The 18,767-nt window shown below is 39.8% G+C and overlaps 1 protein-coding gene across 2 annotated transcripts in view; it reads right to left on the bottom strand.

Annotated features, from left to right (window-relative positions):
* LOC133610766 (protein shisa-9-like) overlaps positions 1–18,767 on the bottom strand; it is an 80,852-nt gene that overhangs the window by 33,352 nt on the left and 28,733 nt on the right. For both annotated transcript variants that reach the window (XM_061967369.1, XM_061967370.1), the window contains exon 3: positions 13,208–13,332. In XM_061967369.1, coding sequence (XP_061823353.1) covers positions 13,208–13,332 — 125 coding nt within the window. The remainder of the gene's footprint in view (positions 1–13,207; positions 13,333–18,767) is intronic.

The raw sequence follows: 18,767 nt of genomic DNA, 5'->3' as shown, positions 1-18,767 counted from the left end.
TACCGAACTTGGTACCCATCCTTATCATATTCTGCATGTTTTAGGCCTAAGTTAAGTGTTAATTTTAAGTTTTATTTATGTATTATATTATGTATTAATTACATTGCACTATTTGTCTTATTTTCTATCATTATATTGTGGAGATTAATAAAGATTTTCACCAAACGGAACTTAGCTTTCCTGGTTAAGGGTGAATCATACTAACAACAACACAAGCAGCTAATCTTGGTGCTACAGTATCCTCACCGCAACAATCTCAAGTTGACCAACCTTTGGTGAAACAACTTTTTGATGGACTTAATCTTCATCTTCATCAATAACACATCTCCGCGTTGTTGACTCTTTGACGCTAGCGATGTCAAAAGACAACAGTGAGACATAGCATCGAACATTGGGCATGGCACTTCAGGCTTACTTAGACTGCTATCAACAGCTGTCCAGGCAAATTGACGATGAACTCTCTTGATTCAAGATGAGCGTCATCTTCAACATCAGCATCATAGCTTGGGCGTGATCTATGTGGAATGACAACGCAGACACGCTATACTAACAAGATAGAATGCTAAAAGGTAACAACAAAGCTAATGCTCATAGCTGCAACTGTTAATTTGACCAAGTTTTTGCAGAACAACTGAACGTCCGTGTTTTCAGCACATACAAGCCCAGTTCTAACTTAGAGGAATTATTAGAAGAAGTATTTCCACGTCGTGGTTGTGTTGTAGTGGCCGGGTGACGGCCATAGCAATGACGCTTGGAGTGCTACTAGATAGATAGATAGATAGTACTTTATTGATTCTTTCAGGAGAGTTCCCACAGGAAAATTAAAAATCTTATATAAATATCGGGATCTTTCTGTGTGGAGTTTGCATGTTCTCCCCGTGACTGCGTGGGTTCCCTCCGGTTACTCTGGCTAACTCCCACCTCCAAAGACATGCACCTGGGGATAGGTTGATTGGCAACACTAAATTGGCCCTAGTGTGTGAATGTGAGTGTGAATGTTGTCTGTCTATCTGTGTTGGCCCTCCAATAAGGTGGCGACTTGTCCAGGGTGTACCCCGCCTTCCGTCCATGTGCAGCTGAGATAGGCTCTAGTGACCCCCCGCGACCCTGAAAGGGACAAGCGGTAGAAAATGGATGGATGGATGATAAAATAATAATAATAATAATAATAATATTAATAATAATAATAACAATAAAAATAAAATGATATATAATAATAATTATAATTATAATAATAATAATAATATATAAATATATTGGATAAAACAATGTAAACGTGACGATATGAGTGTTATTTCATGTCAAAGGGGCTCTATCTTTCGAAGGTCGTGAACAGTTTTTTATGCTCTTAACAATGAAAATATTTGATCTATAATTAATAATCCTAATTTGGGAAATTGTGTTTATCGCTATCGAAGTACGTTCCTTTTCACCACAATATCATAAAGATTGAAAATACAAATTTGCACAAATGAGGGAAAACTATAATAACAAAACTGCTGTTGGTCCAAGAATCCTTGGCACTGCTAAAACATTTCTTCTGGTTGCTTAAACTTTTGCACTGTAATATAAAACCCACAGGCAAATAAAAATGTTTTTTGGGAATTGCATTTGGACTCAGAACTTTTTTTTAGGTAGTTTCAGTTCCTGAAGAACCTTTGCTGGTGTAGATTTTATGTTGAATATCAGTTCCATTGCTCAAGTGAGGTGATGCTACATGGTAAGATGTTTCATTGTTGGGGATGGCTGCTGACAGACATTTTGATGGTGACAGTCTGCGTCATAAATTGACGCAGAGTTGGTATTAAAAGCTTGAAATCCTTTGCAGGTGCACACACACGCAGGCAAACACAAGCACACATTCGTACTGCAGTTTCTTCTGGTGCGCCATTGTGAGTGCTTATGGCTGTGAAAGAAAGAGTGGTGAAGGGCATCCTCGGCATGTCTCCTAATGTTGTATGTTTTTGTGTGTGTTTGTGTGTGTGTGAAATGAAACATAGAAGAGTATTAAGGGCCTGGGGGTAAGCAAAAAAGCAGAGGATGTGTGTGTGTGTTTGTGACGCTACTGTACGTAGACCCGCCTACAGGGAAATATAGCATGAAAGCAGAGTGCTTTCGTCATCAGTGTGATGTGAAACCTGCAGTCTTTTATCACCGTTGATGTTTCCAACTTCAAATAAGTCATTTTCTCTGTTCTTACTCCGCACACGAGTTGAGGATGAGGACGGACCAGTTAGTAAATGAGAGGCCAAAGAGCAAACCCTCTCAAGCGCTGAGGTTTAAGGTTCAAACAAAGGTGAAAAGTGTTATCGATGATGCGATGCGGTTTCCACTGAGTCACGTTGCTTCTGCAGTCATGTTCGTTAAATAGGTCAGCTTTTTATTTTTTTATTTTTTTGCTTCCAGCTTACTTTCTGCAATGAATCATGTCTGCTGGAGAATTTTGGACCACATTTTTGATGCATATCCCCAAGCCATCCCGAAAACTTAAACTTGAAACATTAACTTGTTTTACTCTAATCTATAAAGGGGATGTCAACGACAGACAGACCTTTTAACATCACTTTCAACATGCTCAATTACTCTGTCTGGTCCTTTGCTGTCTTTTCTACTCTGGAAAAACCAATATGGTTCCGTTGATTTTAGCCCATGCAATCTATCCCGTGTTCCACTTTGTCTCAGGGTTCAATGTACACACACATGCACTTGACTTTTAAGGGGATTACGATGATTTCCACTTTTCTGACTTATAAATGTTGTTACAATGTTGGATACTCGTGTTAAACAATTCCAAAGCGTCCAATCAATCAATCAATCAATCAATCAATCAATCAATCAATCAATCAATCAATCAATCATTTATTTATATAGCCCTTAATCACAAGTGTCTCAAAGGGCTTATAAGGTTCATGAATTTGGGCGTGAGCTTGCACGCAGGAGGTTTTCATTTGCTCCTAAAGGGAACACCTCCACACACGACAAACTCAAAAAACGAGTTATAAATGTGACTGCACGAAATTTACACCAGAGCTTTTTTAGTACATATTATCTAAACCACAGGTGTCAAACTCAAGGCCCCGGGGCCAGATCTGGCCCGCCACATCATTTTATGTGGCCCATGGAAGCCTGGAAATAATATGTGTCAGTAAACTAAATGTATTCGTTCTTTCCATTTCCAATTCATGCACTCCGCACACTTGCATATCTTTTGAACTTTGATATTTTCTAATATTCTAACAAATATTTTATGGGCTGCAGTACATCCAAAAGGCTGCTGCTCGAGTCCTGACGAAAACCAGAAAATGTGACCACATTAGTCTAGTGTTTAGGTCACTGCACTAGCCTCCTGTTGCTCCGAGAATCGACTTTAAAACAGCTCTGCTTGTGTACAGATCTTTTCACGGTCTTGTGCCAAAGTACATCTTACATGTTGGGACCATATGAACCATCTCAAGCTCTGAGAACCTCAGGTAGTGGGCTCCTGCAGGTGCTCAGGCTCAGATCGAAACATGGTGAGGCTTTGTTTCAGTTTTAGTCTTCCTAAAGATGTGAGACAGGATGAAAACACTTTTATTGAATTGTGCATATGACAACTTGTTATGATGATTTTATTTTGTTTTTCATTTGAATTATGATCATTTTTATGATTTTCTGTAAATAATTGCCTTGTGTGCGAATTGTGCTATATAAAAAAGACTAGAAAAAAAAATATATATCTGCTAGATTTTCACAGCAAGTTATCCATCAAATTGTACACTGTGAAAATTTTACGGCAAAAAACTAGCAGCTTGCTCAGTAGTTAAAATGTTACTGTCAAATACAGTGTTGACGTTTTTTGAATAAAAAAAACGCTGTCAATTTCATGCTAAAATTCCAGGTTTTTTTTATCGCAAAATCTACAGATTTTTTTTACAGTATGTAAAAATACAAGGCGAATCCGAATAAATTTATATTCATACATTATTCACTGAGGCGAGTTACCCTCTGATGGCAGCCATAACTGCGATTTGCCCCCCAATTAAAAACAAGTTCAGCATCCCTGATCTAGACCAAAAGAAAGTGTGTTGAACATACATTAAAAACATCATCATAGGTCCCCATTAAATCAGAGGTGGATTGAGCATCCCAAAATATACAAATAAAATGAACAAGCTGAAGTGTTCAGTCAGTTACACATGGGGATGTGTACCGTTAAAATGTTAACCGATACGGTACCAATTCCCTGTGCCTGGGAATCGATACCGGTACTCATCTTTAACAATTTTTTATACTTTTGTGCATGTTAATAAATATTTAGTTTGATAATAAAATTAATTACAACATTTAGAAAAAGGCTGATTATGATAACTCCTAGCCAGTTGCAATCTTATTTTATCATCACATTTCTGAGTCTTTTGAATTTACAGTAATAAAAAATGCTGCAAATTTGTTGCTAAAATTCTGGCAACTGAGCTTCCAGTTTTTTTTAAGTATGATAACAAGTTGAAATTACAGTTGCAAGTCTCAGACATTAGATGTAGTAGTGTGTAGTTTATAGTGTGTTGGCCCGTGACTTCAGTCTTTGCTCAATCTAGTTTGTTGTTGCACTCTAAAAAGTGTTAAAACTGTAAGTATTGTCCTTATTACGCACCTGCCGTTTGATTGTAACGTGCATCTTAGTTGTAGTTTTTATTAACAAATTTGGAGGTGTCGAAATCGCCATGTAAAATCGCTAATGTTAATCAGTAGCATGTCAGTAGCAATGTTGATGTATATGAGCATCAACCTAGCATATTTTGTTGAAAAGCAGAGCCTTACTTAACTTAGGTTGTAGCGTTTTTTTGAGTCAATTTCTTTGTTGGCGTTGTGCTGCTGGTGTGATCGCTAAGTGCCAAAGTGGGGCTAAGTTGGCAACCGGGCCTGATGTCACGTGGAACCCAGGTACTGTTATATGGCACTGTTGGATTTTGTCGGCGGGGTTTGGTCGGTGCCAAAAAAAAGTACCAGATTTGGTATCAATCCCTAGTTGTACATCAGAAAGGTATAACTGAGGCACCTTGCAAGAAAAAAAAAATACAATAAGAGATGTGAGTCTTACAATAATTCACAATTCAATTCCAATTCTTGGGGTGATGATTCGATTCAGAATCGATTTTCAGTTCAACACCATTCTTGATTTCAACCGATTCTCACAACTAATTATTTGGTATAAAAATGATAATAAAACCTTTTCAAAACCGGTTACAGGTTACAACAGCTCCTCTTGGCTGCTGATGCATGATGTATATGCACAGAGATTCTTCTTAGAATCGGAACAAATAAGAATTGCGATTCGGATATGGATACATTTTTTTACCACTCCTAAACGCAATATAAATACAGTATGTACATATTATAGCTGTTAAAAATAACAGGGTACCTCATGTGATTATTCACAAAAAATATTGCATTAATCATGTTTATACGTAGATTAATCACACAACTTATTTTGAGCTCAAATGCTCCTTAACGTAACTGTGGATGGTTAGTCAGTGATCAAGTCAATACACAGGTCAGTGCAAAGATGAGTAATGAGACTCGAACTAGTGTGCTCACTGGCAATTTTCTTCAAAATATAACCGACTGAACTTTAGACAAAACTCTTTCTAAGTTTTGAGCAAATAAATGATGTGTGTTTTACGTAAACAGGATTAACAATGTCTCCCAAATTCTAATGAATTCAAATTGAATTTGAATTGAGGTTGAAAACAGGAAGTAGATTTGCAATTCCAGTTTGAACTGAAGGAATTAAAATACGAATTGATAGTTTTGGTGTATTCCGGAATAATGCTTTATCCATACATGACTGTTGTACATATTTCAATGAAATATTACTATTAACCTCATGTTTATATTCTAATTAATGCAAATGTTTTTGTTGACAGTAAGAATAAAACATCCTCTGTAAAAACAGATTATTCAATTGAATGTACTATAACTGTCACGGCCCGTGCGCTCCCTAGTGCGCATTCATCTGTGAGCTGCGCTGGGTGCACCTCCAAGCGTGTTCCTGCGCGTCACTCCGGCTGCAGCAGGCAGCTGCTTTCCATCAGCAATCTACACAACTGTCACTGATGAGCTACCGGGGCTTCTTAAGCCAGTGCAAACCTGTGTTCTGGGCCAGAACGTAGCGACCCGTTCAGTACAGTAAGCCGACTCATCTAGTTCTATGCACCCTCTCTCTCTCTCTCTCTCTCTCTGTGTTTTCTCCCCCTCCATGTTCATTTGTCTCGTGTCCCCTTGTCGCATTGCAGCAGCATTTCTTCGTTCCCGCATCACGAGAAGTGTGTCTCGTCTCCCCGTATTCCCTCTGGTTTCCTGGCTGCCTCGACCTGGACACAGACTTTTGACGCCTTGCTATTGCCCCCGACTTCCTGCCTGTTTCTGAACCTTCGAGCCTGCCTTGCCCCGCTTGGACTTCCGCCTCTCGCTCAACACTCCTGGTAACACTCCTCAGTTAATCGCTACACATAGTCACACCATATACATTTTGAATTACTTTACACACTTCATTTCTTATTATATATATTAATAGATATAGAGCTAAACGACATCCCTGCTGTCTGTGCCATCTTCTTCCCCTGTACATCGTAACAATAACCTTCAAATTATGTAAAATGGTGGAAAAACACTTAGCTTTCTTTGAACGCTTTACTTTATCAAAGTGTTCAAAATCGAGGGAATTTGTGTTTAATTTTAGTGTTTGTAAAGTAGTTTTAGTACCGTATTTCAGTTAAAACCTACGTCAAACGTGACAAATTATTCCTGTTATTCGGCTACGATAAAATGTATTTGAATTGCAATGAACTTCTTGTAATTCCAATTCAACATCCCATGAGGTGGAGCCTCATTTTTTGAATGTATTTAATAAAAATGTAATTGAAATTCCAAATTCTGAGTTTTTCACAAGCCTGCTTGTGCACTGTTGTAGCTTAGGGATGTTTAACTAATTTGTTTTGGGGGCCACATTTCCGGACAGCGAAAGACTAGGGGGCCAGACTTATTCCTTCACTAATAGTCTTATTTGTTATATTCTGGAGAACCAGTATCCTCTGTAGTGGGCTTTTGATTTTTTTTTCAGTTTATTTTGTTCGTGTTGCTAAATTCAGAAAATAAACAAAATAGCCGTGCTCTTCTGTTTTTAAGGACCTTCTGCCAAAAAGAAGTTAAAGATCCTCTAAATGATAGCACTCTAGTGTTTTTAGGAATCTGCTGCAAAGATGTTGTAAATAAGAATATGTGGATTGTATGGTAAAAAACCCCAAACTCAACTCAGTTGCCAGAATTTTACTATAAAATTCATGGTGGTTTTTACAGAGCATTACTGTAAATTCAAAAACAGTGCTACTGCTTTTTTTTAATAGTAAAATTATGTTGACTGAGCTGCCAAGTTTTTTTTTTTTTACCAAACAATTTACTCAGTTTTTTTAACAGCTTATTATTGTAAATAATAATTTAATGAATAATAATAAATGGAAAAATGGTTAGCGTTTATTTTTTACAGTCAAATTTTGGCGACTGAGCTGCCATTTTGTTACTATAAATTTTTCGGTGTTTTCTTTAAATGTACACACACGGCTCTCCCCTGCCCTCCGCTCCCTCTGCTCATCACCGTCTTCGCCATTAAAGTTCTTCAAAAAAAGGATGATAAATGTTTATTTTTTGTACATTTCATTCATTATTTATTTATTTCACATTGTTGTTTGGGTGTAAAACTGTCATTATTGTGTGAATACTGAATGCAATAAAGTATTCTACCCTAAAATGTATCAAATTATTATTATTATTGTTATTTTTATTACTATTTCCGACCTTCAGTTTTCCAAGTTCCAAAAATTTCTGTCAAAAACGGCTCAGTCGCCAGAATTTTTCCGAAAAATATCCTGTTTTTTGGTTGTTGTTTTTTACAGCAAATTAGTGTACGGTACATGGAAAAATGATATTACTGTTATTTTAAGAAACTTTTTTTTTGTCCGGCGACTGAGCTGCCAGTAAATCTCTTGTTGTTCTTATAGCGTATTCTCTTCCAAGTAGTTTTTATTGAACTCACACACACACACACACACACACACACACACACACACACACACACACACACACACACACACACACACACACACACACACACCAGGGGGTGATCAAGGGGATGGGTCAAATGCAGAGGACAAATTTCACCACACCTAGTGTGTGTGTGACAATCATTGGTACTTTAACTTAACTTAACTGTCACTGTTAGTGGTGTGGATGGAAACTGGAAAAAATGCAAACTCGACGGTCATAACTTCATCAATATTTACAATGCAATAAATATACATGACGTTAAAACCTACGTGGACTATCTTGGCATCTGGAGGCTCTATGATAAGCTTTTGAAGTGCGGTGTGTAAAATGTCCCTTTTACATCATTAAGAGTTTATTAACTTCTCCTTACTGACATTTTTTAGGCTGCAGGCTGTCAAACATTTTTCGCCCCTATCCGCTACCTCACATGTGCACACACCAATGCATGTTCACATGATCACATGGAGGCACACCAGTGGCTAATAAGTCAAATAAACAAAAAAAAAAAGGTTTTTATCTGTAATATAAGCTGCAAAGTGGCATGCACCTGATTCATGTGTTGTGTATGCACGACACAGCACATGCTGCCTGAAGTGCTGCAGCCTGCCTACATTAACATAGTAATTAGAGTGTGTGTTGTCCTCCTGCGATGTTGCACGTGTTCTACTTACAGTTAAAGATTCTCTGTTGGTGTCTCCCCTTTTCACTGTCTCTCCCCTCCATCCTACAGTACATCTCAAACTGTTGGATGTCTCTTAGTGATCTGTACAGCTGGTTTTATTGCCCCTTTAAATCGAAATGTTTGAAGTTGAGAAAGTACATTTTAATATACTCACAAAATTGATATATTACAAGGTGACAAAAGGAGAAATGTGCTGAAAAAGAGACACGATGCAACATCTTCTCTCATCTCTGTCACCCCCCTGTTTTGTAAATATTGTGTGTGTGTATGAAGTCCTACTTAAGGTTAAATTCAGTTTAAGAATTGGGCAATCATGTTTAGGTAAATGTTGTGTGATTGTTGATAAAATGTGGATGTAGCAGTGACGTGCGTGAGGTTGATGGCTGGTGAGGCACTGACTTCATCACAGTCAGATTTACAAACATATGAACCCTAAAGAGTATCTTATTCACCATTTGATTGGCAGCAGTTAACGGGTTATGTTTAAAAGCTCATACCAGCATTCTTCCCTGCTTGGCACTCAGCATCAAGGGTTGGAATTGGGGGTTAAATCACCAAAAATGATTCCCGGGCACGGCGCCGCTGCTGCCCACTGCTCCCCTCACCTCCAAGGAATGATCAAGGGATGGGTCGAATGCAGAGGACAAATTTCATTACACCTAGTGTGTGTGTGACAATCATTGGTACTTTAACTTAACTTTAACTTTACACATACAAACTGTAGCACACAAAAAAGCACATTTAATAAAAAAAAACGTTATTATGGTCTTACCTTTACTTATAAGTGCGGGAACAGTGGTGTTCGTGTTGGAGGAGTTGTGAATGAATGAAATATGAAATCCGTGCTGCAGTCTGCAGGTGTACCTAATGTTGTGTCCCTGCAGTCGTTCACGGCTCCTCCGGCGCGAGTATTGTTGTTTTTGCACTTTTTGGCTTCTTGTTAAGTGACTTTTTTTGGGTGGATTCGGTCTTGCACGTGGAGGGTTTGGGTGTGGGCTTTGGTTGGTGTGGCGCTCCGGTCGGGGGGTGCACTCTGCTGCGGAGGTGCATTAACCGGCACCAGGAGGCGGTATTACGCGAGCCTCACACAGTGCGTCTTCGCAGCAGTTTTATGATTGCTCAGCACAAGAAATATGTTACACAGATACAGTTGTTGACAAAATACACTGTACATTATATACCTCAGCTAACTAAACTATGGAAATGTATAATATAATTCATATAGCAATACGGTCTCACTGCACAGCAGGCCAGCAGTTAGCCGAGTCCGTAATCCATGGTGAGGCACAATTGAGTGACGTGCCTCAACTGGCTGCTGATCACCGCACCGTCTTTTCTCAGTATTTGAACGGCAAATGTGAAAATTCAGCGATTTTTAATAAAAATAATCTAAAATTGGTGAAGTTTAATGGAAAATAACTTTATAGTATAATCACTGGATACATATAACAATTTAATTATTTTTTTTTCTTTTTACATTTTTTTTCTTTCCATGATGGCAGGTGAGGCCCCGGGTCTGGTCAGGGGGTTGCATACCTCAGTGACCTTAAAGGGCAACAGTGCTTTTCTGGGAATTTTGCCTATCATCAACAATCCTTATGTGAGACAAGGACACATGTTCTTCTTTTTATTGTGCATTCAAAATAGTAAACGAATGCAATCAAATGTCCGCTTACAATGGAGCCAATAGGCATCGCTCTAGTCTGCCCTAAAAGGCTCTAAAAACATCCAAACGCCTCCATTAAGGTTTTATATGTCATGATCCGTTACCCGGGTCATGGCATGATTTATGTTTGGTAGTTTTTCTGTTTTAGTCTGTTTCCTGGGTGCACCCTCTTTTCTTGTTTTCTGTTGGTTTCCATTGGCACTGATTCTCCTCACCTGTCTTAGTTTTGCAATTAGTGCTCCCACCAGGTGTTTTGGTTAATCACTCCCCTTTATAGTTTACTGTCACCCAGCAGTAGTTGCTGGGTCAATGTTTGTGATAGGCAACAGTTACGTTCTCCCGATTTTTCTCCTCGCTCTAGTGATTTTTGTACAGACTAGCTTTCCTCGTTTTTTTACCCTTGGTGACATTTTGGTTTTGTTTAGCTCCACGCTTGCTAGTGTCCTCAGTTTTGTATTTTTGTCCTGCCTTTAAATTATTAAAAACTTTAATCTTACCTGCACGCTACTCCTGCTTGTTTCTTGCGTTGGAGGGGAACACGACAATCTCAGCCATGTGTCGAAGACGTAACATTATATACATGATGTAAGTAAATATGTAAGGAAGTAACAGGCACATTCAAAATAACATGTCCTATATACGTATTTTGATCAATTTTAAGTATTTGGCGGCGCGTTAATTAAAAAACGTGTCACGACATCACTGATAATTACTCACTGCAGACTTCATGAGAGCCAACAAATATAATAAAACATCACTTACTGTACAATGTCTGCTCTCACTAGCATGCGGCGTGGAACCAAATCTTTTTGTGTCGTTCTCGCCATTTCTGGGTTTTAAATTGGATGCCAAAGTTGACCAACTCGGCAGATTGTGTCTTCACCCTTCTACAATCCAGGTGAAAGGCATCATTTATGACTCAGAATAAACTCCCAAGGCGTGAAAACACTCTCGAGCCGCTGATGTCAATACAGCCAGCACAAGCTGTTAGCTCCCTGTGAGCACCGCGCCGCTAAAAACAGTTCTTCTACGTTAGCACTTATAATAACAATATCACTAATACTTGGTTAATATTCAAATCCCAAAATGTAAATGGAATATTGTTGACGCTTTTTCGATGTTTCTTTAGAGGGATTTATTGGCAGAATAGAGTGGCTGCCATTGACTGTGTTATAAGATGACTTTTATTTACGAGTTATGCATTAAAAATATCCATCCGTCGTCTTGTCTTTCATAACGATTGTGAATGATAGGCAAAGTTCCCCCTGACCTTATGAAATATACCAGCAGGAGTTTGGTGTTCAGGTAGTAGTTGTACAGGTGTGAAGGTAGGGGCCTGACAAACATACTTGCCAACCCTCCCGATTTTCCCGGGAGACTCCCGAATTTCAGTGCCTCTCCCGAAAATCTCCCGGGGCAACCATTCTCCCGGATTTCTCCCGATTTTCACCCGGACAACAATATTGTGGGCGTGCCTTAAAGGCACTGCCTTTAGCCTCCTCTACAACCTGTCGTCACTTCCGCTTTTCCTCCATACAAACAGTCACATAATATACACACACATAAGTGAATGCAAGGCATACTTGATCAACAGCCATACAGGTCACACTGTGGGTGGGTGTATAAACAACTTTAACACTGTTACAAATATGCGCCACACTGTGAACCCACACCAAACAAGAATGACAAACACATTTCGGGAGAACATCCGCACCGTAACACAACATAAACACAACAGAACAAATACCCAGAACCCCTTGCAGCACTAACTCTTCCGGGACGCTACAATATACACACCCGCCCCCACCCTCCATCTCCCGAATTCGGAGGTCTCAAGGTTGGCAAGTATGCTGACAAAGTGCAATCCATTTCTCCAGGTAGGAGTTAAAGTTAAGTTAAAGCTAAAGTACCAATGATTGTCACACACACTAGGTGTGGTGAAATTTGTCCTCTGAGAGGTGAGAGGAGTAGAGAGCCGCAGCGGTGGCCACGCCCGGGAATAATTTTTGGTGATTTAACCCCCAAACCCAACCCATGATGCTGGGTCCCATTTTTATAGTCTTTGGTATGACTCGGCCGGGATTTGAACTCACGACCTACCGATCTCAGGGCGGACACTCTAACCACAAGGCCACTGAGCAGGTACGGATATGGATACGTAGCTCACAACCAAATTCCAATGAAGAAGGCAGCAATGTTACTACTGTATTATGATGATAGTATATATGATAGTATATATCTGTATCATGAATCAATTTAAGTGGACCCCACTGTGCAACCTACTAATAAAAGTCTCAATCAATCAATCAATCAAGCACAGAAAAAATGTGCTGCAGCATGGAACAATGTGTATACATGACGCATACATATACAGTACGTCTGCCTAGAAGCTGCCCTGGACCTCCATTTAAATACAAAGTAGAAAGAGTGATGGCATGTGAGTGTATGTTTAAATAAACACTGTGTATGCAGCACATGTCTATCAGCTGCAAGGAAGAAAAGTTATATGCATTGAAGTAGAATGATGCTGCGATGTACACTGAACATCTAAAAGGAATAACACAAAAATGTAAGTCGGCAAGAAACAATACATAATATTAGCAGCATCATACTTATACTTGCACAATTACTGCAATGCGTGCGTTGGGCTTGTATATTTTCTGTATGTGTCACTCAACTGTATGTGTGTGTGTGTGTGTGTGTGTGTGTGTGTGTGTGTGTGTGTGTGTGTGTGTGTGTGTGTGTGCGTGCATGCGCGTGCGCGTCTCCACTTAGCTCACCGCTCCTGCTGCGATGCATCCTGGCTGAGACGCCGTTAGCTCTCCCTCCATTGGGCGGAGTGGTCTCAGCATTTTCCAATGCGCTCACCTCTCCTCCCTGTTGCTTCAGAAGGTCAGTCAGCATCCTGGGGGGGCAGCACATGAGACAAAAATCTTGTTTTTCAATAACACGAACCAGTGGCCAGATACATACATTCAGTAGAGGACATTTACCACTGTAAGACATGCCTAAAAATAATCCACGTCCCAATCATTGGCAATTCTTAACCAAGCCTAATCAATCTTTAGGGCTGAGGTGCCTAAAATGCGTTTTGCTGCCCGAAGCTAATATTTTTTATTGGTCCGCTGCACATTCTAAATGGGTTGTACTTGTATAGCGCTTTTCTACCTTCAAGGTACTCAAAGCGCTTTGACACTACTTCCACATTTACCCATTCACACACACATTCACACACTGATGGAGGGAGCTGCCATGCAAGGCGCTAACCAGCACCCATCAGGAGCAAGGGTGAAGTGTCTTGCTCAAGACACAACGGACATGACGAGGTTGGTACTAGGTGGGGATTGAACCAGGGAGCCTCGGGTTGCGCACGGCCACTCTTCCAGCTGGCATGCTTTAAGTTTCAAGGAAAATTTTGAGTTACAAGCATCTCTGCCATTAGTGTTGTGTTTTATCATTCTCCTGCCTTCTCCTTTATTGTGATGTCTGCATTTTGTCTTCAGTTCATTCGTCCTCGGCGATGGGCGGACCTTGAGGCACACCTGCAACTAATTAGCCCGTTAGTATTTAAGCTCGTCACTGACAGCTTGGCCTTGCCGGTTATTGTCTTCTGAACTCCTCACATCTCATGAGCCTGCTTCACCTCGCCAGTCCTGGTACGTTAGTTGTTCCTTAGTCCTGATATCCCTAACCTCTTTGTGTTTTCTTCCTAGCCTCCCTGAGGTAGAGAGGATATCTTTTGTTGGACTTTTTTGCTTTGTTCAGTGCGCCCTGGCCTGTCCCCCTGCTGACCTCTGAGGAACCTCTTTTGGTCTGTGATACATGGTGTGCGCTTCTGCCCCATCACCTTTTGTTACCCCTTTTTGACTAATTGAAATATTTCCTTTTTTAATTCAACCTTGCCTGCCGTCTCTGCATCCTGGGGTCAACACGACCGATACTCTAACAATTAGTTGTCGTACAGTAGCAAATATCACAGTGAACCTCGTACTGTGGTTGGTGTTAATTGAATTAGAAAACATAAGAATTAAAAACCTGACTGAGCATGTCGCCAACTTGGCAAAATAATTTGAGTGTATCACTGCCAGTCTGCACCATACTGAAGCAGAATGAGTCCAACGCCGGCAAACATTTTTTAAATAATATCCAAACGACAGACATTTATCCATGAAAGTATGGAAAAGCTTCTGGTGGTGTGTTTGACAAAGAAGCAGCTGGAAGGAGAGACTGTCAAAATCCACTCTCTAAGGTAAATGCTGTAATACTACTATTACTACATTACTTCATAAAACTACTGTCGTTGTTGCTAGTACATTGTATTGTATTGTTTTTATACAGTATTTCTTATCTAAAAGTTATTTTTAAAATACATGTTACATATTAAAATGGTGTTCTTTTTTTGGAATGGCAAGCACAAATTAATTTCAATTCAGTTCAATGGGACAAATTGATTTGAGATCAAATTTATTAGAATTAATAAATAAAATAAATCATAAATTGAGGTATAAAAAAATAACATTTAACAAAAGGGCTCAGAGGCCTAATGTAACGAGACAAAGCAGACATGCAGGTTATGTTTATTTTTAAATATACTGTGTGTATATATATCATCTTAAGCTACATGAGTTGACTTAAGTAGTTCACTGCAAAAACGATCTAACAAAATATAACATAAAAAGACTACATTTCAGGTAAAACTCAAAACTAGTGAAATGATGTGTTCATGCAGCTTGTTAATTTTCCTTAATGAGACATCCTAACTTAAGATTTCTTTATAAATTAACAGGACTTTCAAGCTAAAAATGTTTAGTTTTTTTCTGAAAACAAGCATTGTTCAACTTGCAATTCTTAAATTAATATCCTCGGGTTGCAGTATGCGGCCCTCGTGGAAAAAGTTTGGACACACCTGCTTTAAGTCATTGATTTTGAGTGACATCTAACACATGGTAGCTCAAGTCAAAGTAACAACCCTTTCTTATGCTATAATCCATCCATCCATTTTCTACCGCTGGTCACTTTCGGGGTCGCTGGAGCCTATCTCAGCTGCATTCGGGCGGAAGGCGGGGTACACCCTGGACAAGTCACCACCTCATCACAGGACAAACACAGATAGACAACATTCACACTCACATTCACACACTAGGGACCATTTAGTGTTGCCAATCAACCTATCCCGGGTGCATGTCTTTGGAGGTGGGAGGAAGCCGGAGGAACCCACGCAGTCACGGGGAGAACATGCAAACTCCACACAGAGAGATCCCGAGCGCAGGATCGAACCCAGGACCTTTGTATTGTGAGGCAGATGCACTAACCCCTCTTCCACCGTGTTGTGGAGTCTTTATATAAAATGTAAAATTTGCCGTGTGGTATGCGGCCCTCGTGGAAAAGTTTTGGACACACCTGCTTTAAGTAATTGATTTTGAGTGACATCTAAGACACAGTAGCTCAAGTCAAAGTAATAACCCTTTCTTATGCTATAATATCTTTTTTAAGTCAGTAATTGTATTGCAGTGCTGCTACCCTTGGTTCTTTCTCTTACCAAAGATAAATGTCTTTTACAAATAGAACATCGCCTACGTTGACGTTTTGCTCTTGCTTCCAGCTGCAGTCAGCTGTGTTTGACTGGCGGCTTGTTTTGCTACACAACATATGGGCTAAGGTTTCCTGCAATATGGTCCTTTTGGCTGCAGAGTTTGCTACACCCCCACACGCACACACAGACTCGCAGAAATCACATTAACACTGTTTTTTGATTTGAGCATTGATGCTATTCACTCCCTTGATCAATAATTCAAACAGCGGCGTCTCTGTTCTGCTAATGAATCTCATGTGGTAACACTCACTACCGCGCGCACAAACGACAACTGACAGCGACGGCCGGCGGAAACTCGCTCTTACTCTACCAGCGAAGTAGAAAAGTGCGACCCACTGTCCTGGGTGGTGATCTTTTACAACTTGTCCGCTGGGGCTGATGTCGCTGGAAAATTGTGCCACAGATGCCAAAATGTTTGTTCGACACTTTGTGTTGTTTCTGTGCTTCCTTATCATGTATATTCTTGTTGTATATCGTTCTGTTAGTAAATCTCATGCTTAAAGGGGAACTGCACTTTTTTTTTTCAATTTTGCCTATTGTTTCCAATCTTTATAACAGACAAGAACACAAATGTATTTTTTTTTTAGGATTTTAAAGATGATAAAAAAAACACTTGGACGATGCGGATAATGGGAGTAACTGTTGTAGCCTTCAAAGTCCTATAAAACAACTTCAAAACCCTCCATCAACGTTTTATGTACACACTGCAGGTCTATATATACTGTAATGTAGTAACAGACACGTTTATAACAATGTGCAACATGTTCAATATTTACTGTATTTTGATCATTTTAATCAACACTGGGGCTGATTTCTTCAACGCATTGATTTCCGTTTCCATAGCACCGCACGTCTGACTTCTGGCAACAAATGTGTGTTCCTACTTTCGGAAACAAAGGCGTGTGTGTTCTAATCATCAACAAAGAGACTATTTTTAGACAAATGAGGATTTACAACTCTATCTTTTTGAAGCTAACATAGAAAGGATGAACTGTTGCTTCTAGACGTGAACACGAAGAAAGGAGCAGACGGAAGCCGAGCGAGTGAGGTTAAAATGTCGACTCTATAAATGTGGAACTTAGAGCCAAGATATATCAATATAAATGGAGTGCTTACCCAAATAAACCGCATACAATTTGGTCCTCGGCCAGCTGGACCAAACGCACAACTGTCCATCGAGTGAGTCACAATTTATATTGATCATGATACACGCAGCACGTCATGCGTGTTATTACGATTACAGTACATACGCTGTCGAGCTAGCTGTGTGCAAACAAAACATGAAATGTGGGCTAACACTTTACTGATACTGTAATATTATTGTTCATGTTTTTTCAAGTCAGAACAGATTGGTGTCTTATCGCAGTGTTGGGCATTACAAACTCAAACGGGTTTCGTGCTGACATAGAAGCTAGCTTATCTCCTTCCGTAGTTAGCTTTTACGGCTAATACCGTAGCACGCCCATGTTTTACTACCCTAGATAAAGAGTTCCTGAGCGTTCGTTTTTACAATAACAATGTCACTACAATTTGGTTATTATACAGGTTACGGAATGTAAATGAAGTATCAGTGACAGTTTGTGAATGCATTTTTTAAATGATTTCGAGGTAATATTGATTGCTCCCATTAGCTGCAATGCTAGCCACCAAGAACGAGCCGATTTTTATATGTTAGAATGCAAAAAAAAGAAAAAACTTTTGTCTTTCTGTCTCTCATAATGATTGTGAACGTTGGGCAAAACTCCCAAAAAAGTGCAGTTCCCTTAAAGGCCTTAGTGGCCACATGCGTGGACAGCACCTTTTAGCTCTTATTTCCAAAATTGTGTGCACTACTGAATTTGGGTCTTATGCTGCTTATGTGGACACTTATTGCCATCTGGTGGTGTCAGAAGAGTATAACATACAATGAAATTTGGAGAAAAAAAAGTGTAAAAATAAAAATGTGCATGTCACGACACATGAAGTATACGTTTGTGTACTTATGGACTAAGTACATCATATCAAAATATGATTTCTAGTTTTTATTCTAATTAGGGTCCAATAAGCCCAAATAGCAAAGAGAAATAAAAAAAAAAGCATGTAAACAAACAGCTTGGGCCTTAAGAGGTTAAGAAAAGAGATGTTGGAAGTGTGTATTTTGGGGGAGAAATGTCCAAAAACCAGAGACTTTAATGCCGGAAGACGATCTCTAGGTTTCTCCTTGACGGCGACATGAGTAGAGCAACCGTGCCAGAAACCTGAGGGTTGCAGGTTCGCTCCCCGCCTCTTATCATCCAAAAATCGCTGCCGTTGTGTCCTTGGGCGGGACACTTCACCCTTTGCCCCCGGTGCCACTCACACCGGTGAATTGAATGATGAATGATAGGTGGTGGTCGGAGGGGCCGTTGGCGCAAATTGCAGCCACGCTTCCGTCAGTCTACCCCAGGGCAGCTGTGGCTATGAAAGTAGCTTACCACCACCAGGTGTGAATGATGAGTTCTACATGTAAAGCGACTTTGGGTACTTAGAAAAGCGCTATATAAATCCCAGTTATTATTGTTATTATTGACTCTATCGCTAGCCATGACTCCTCTACCCACAGGCTGGGTTGCACTGTTTTCGTCTGCCTGGATCTCTGCTACTGTTACACCCCTATTGGATATTACACCATAGGTGTCACAAACCAATATTCATATCAGATATTGGTTTGATATCAGCAAAAAAACAACTATCGGTTTATTTCGGCTTGCAGCTAAACTCTCTGATAC

Source organism: Nerophis lumbriciformis, linkage group LG11, assembly GCF_033978685.3.
Source record: "Nerophis lumbriciformis linkage group LG11, RoL_Nlum_v2.1, whole genome shotgun sequence".
NCBI lineage: Eukaryota > Metazoa > Chordata > Actinopteri > Syngnathiformes > Syngnathidae > Nerophis > Nerophis lumbriciformis.
The sequence above is the reverse complement of the archived record's forward strand: the minus strand, read 5'-3'. Positions and strand labels throughout refer to the sequence as shown.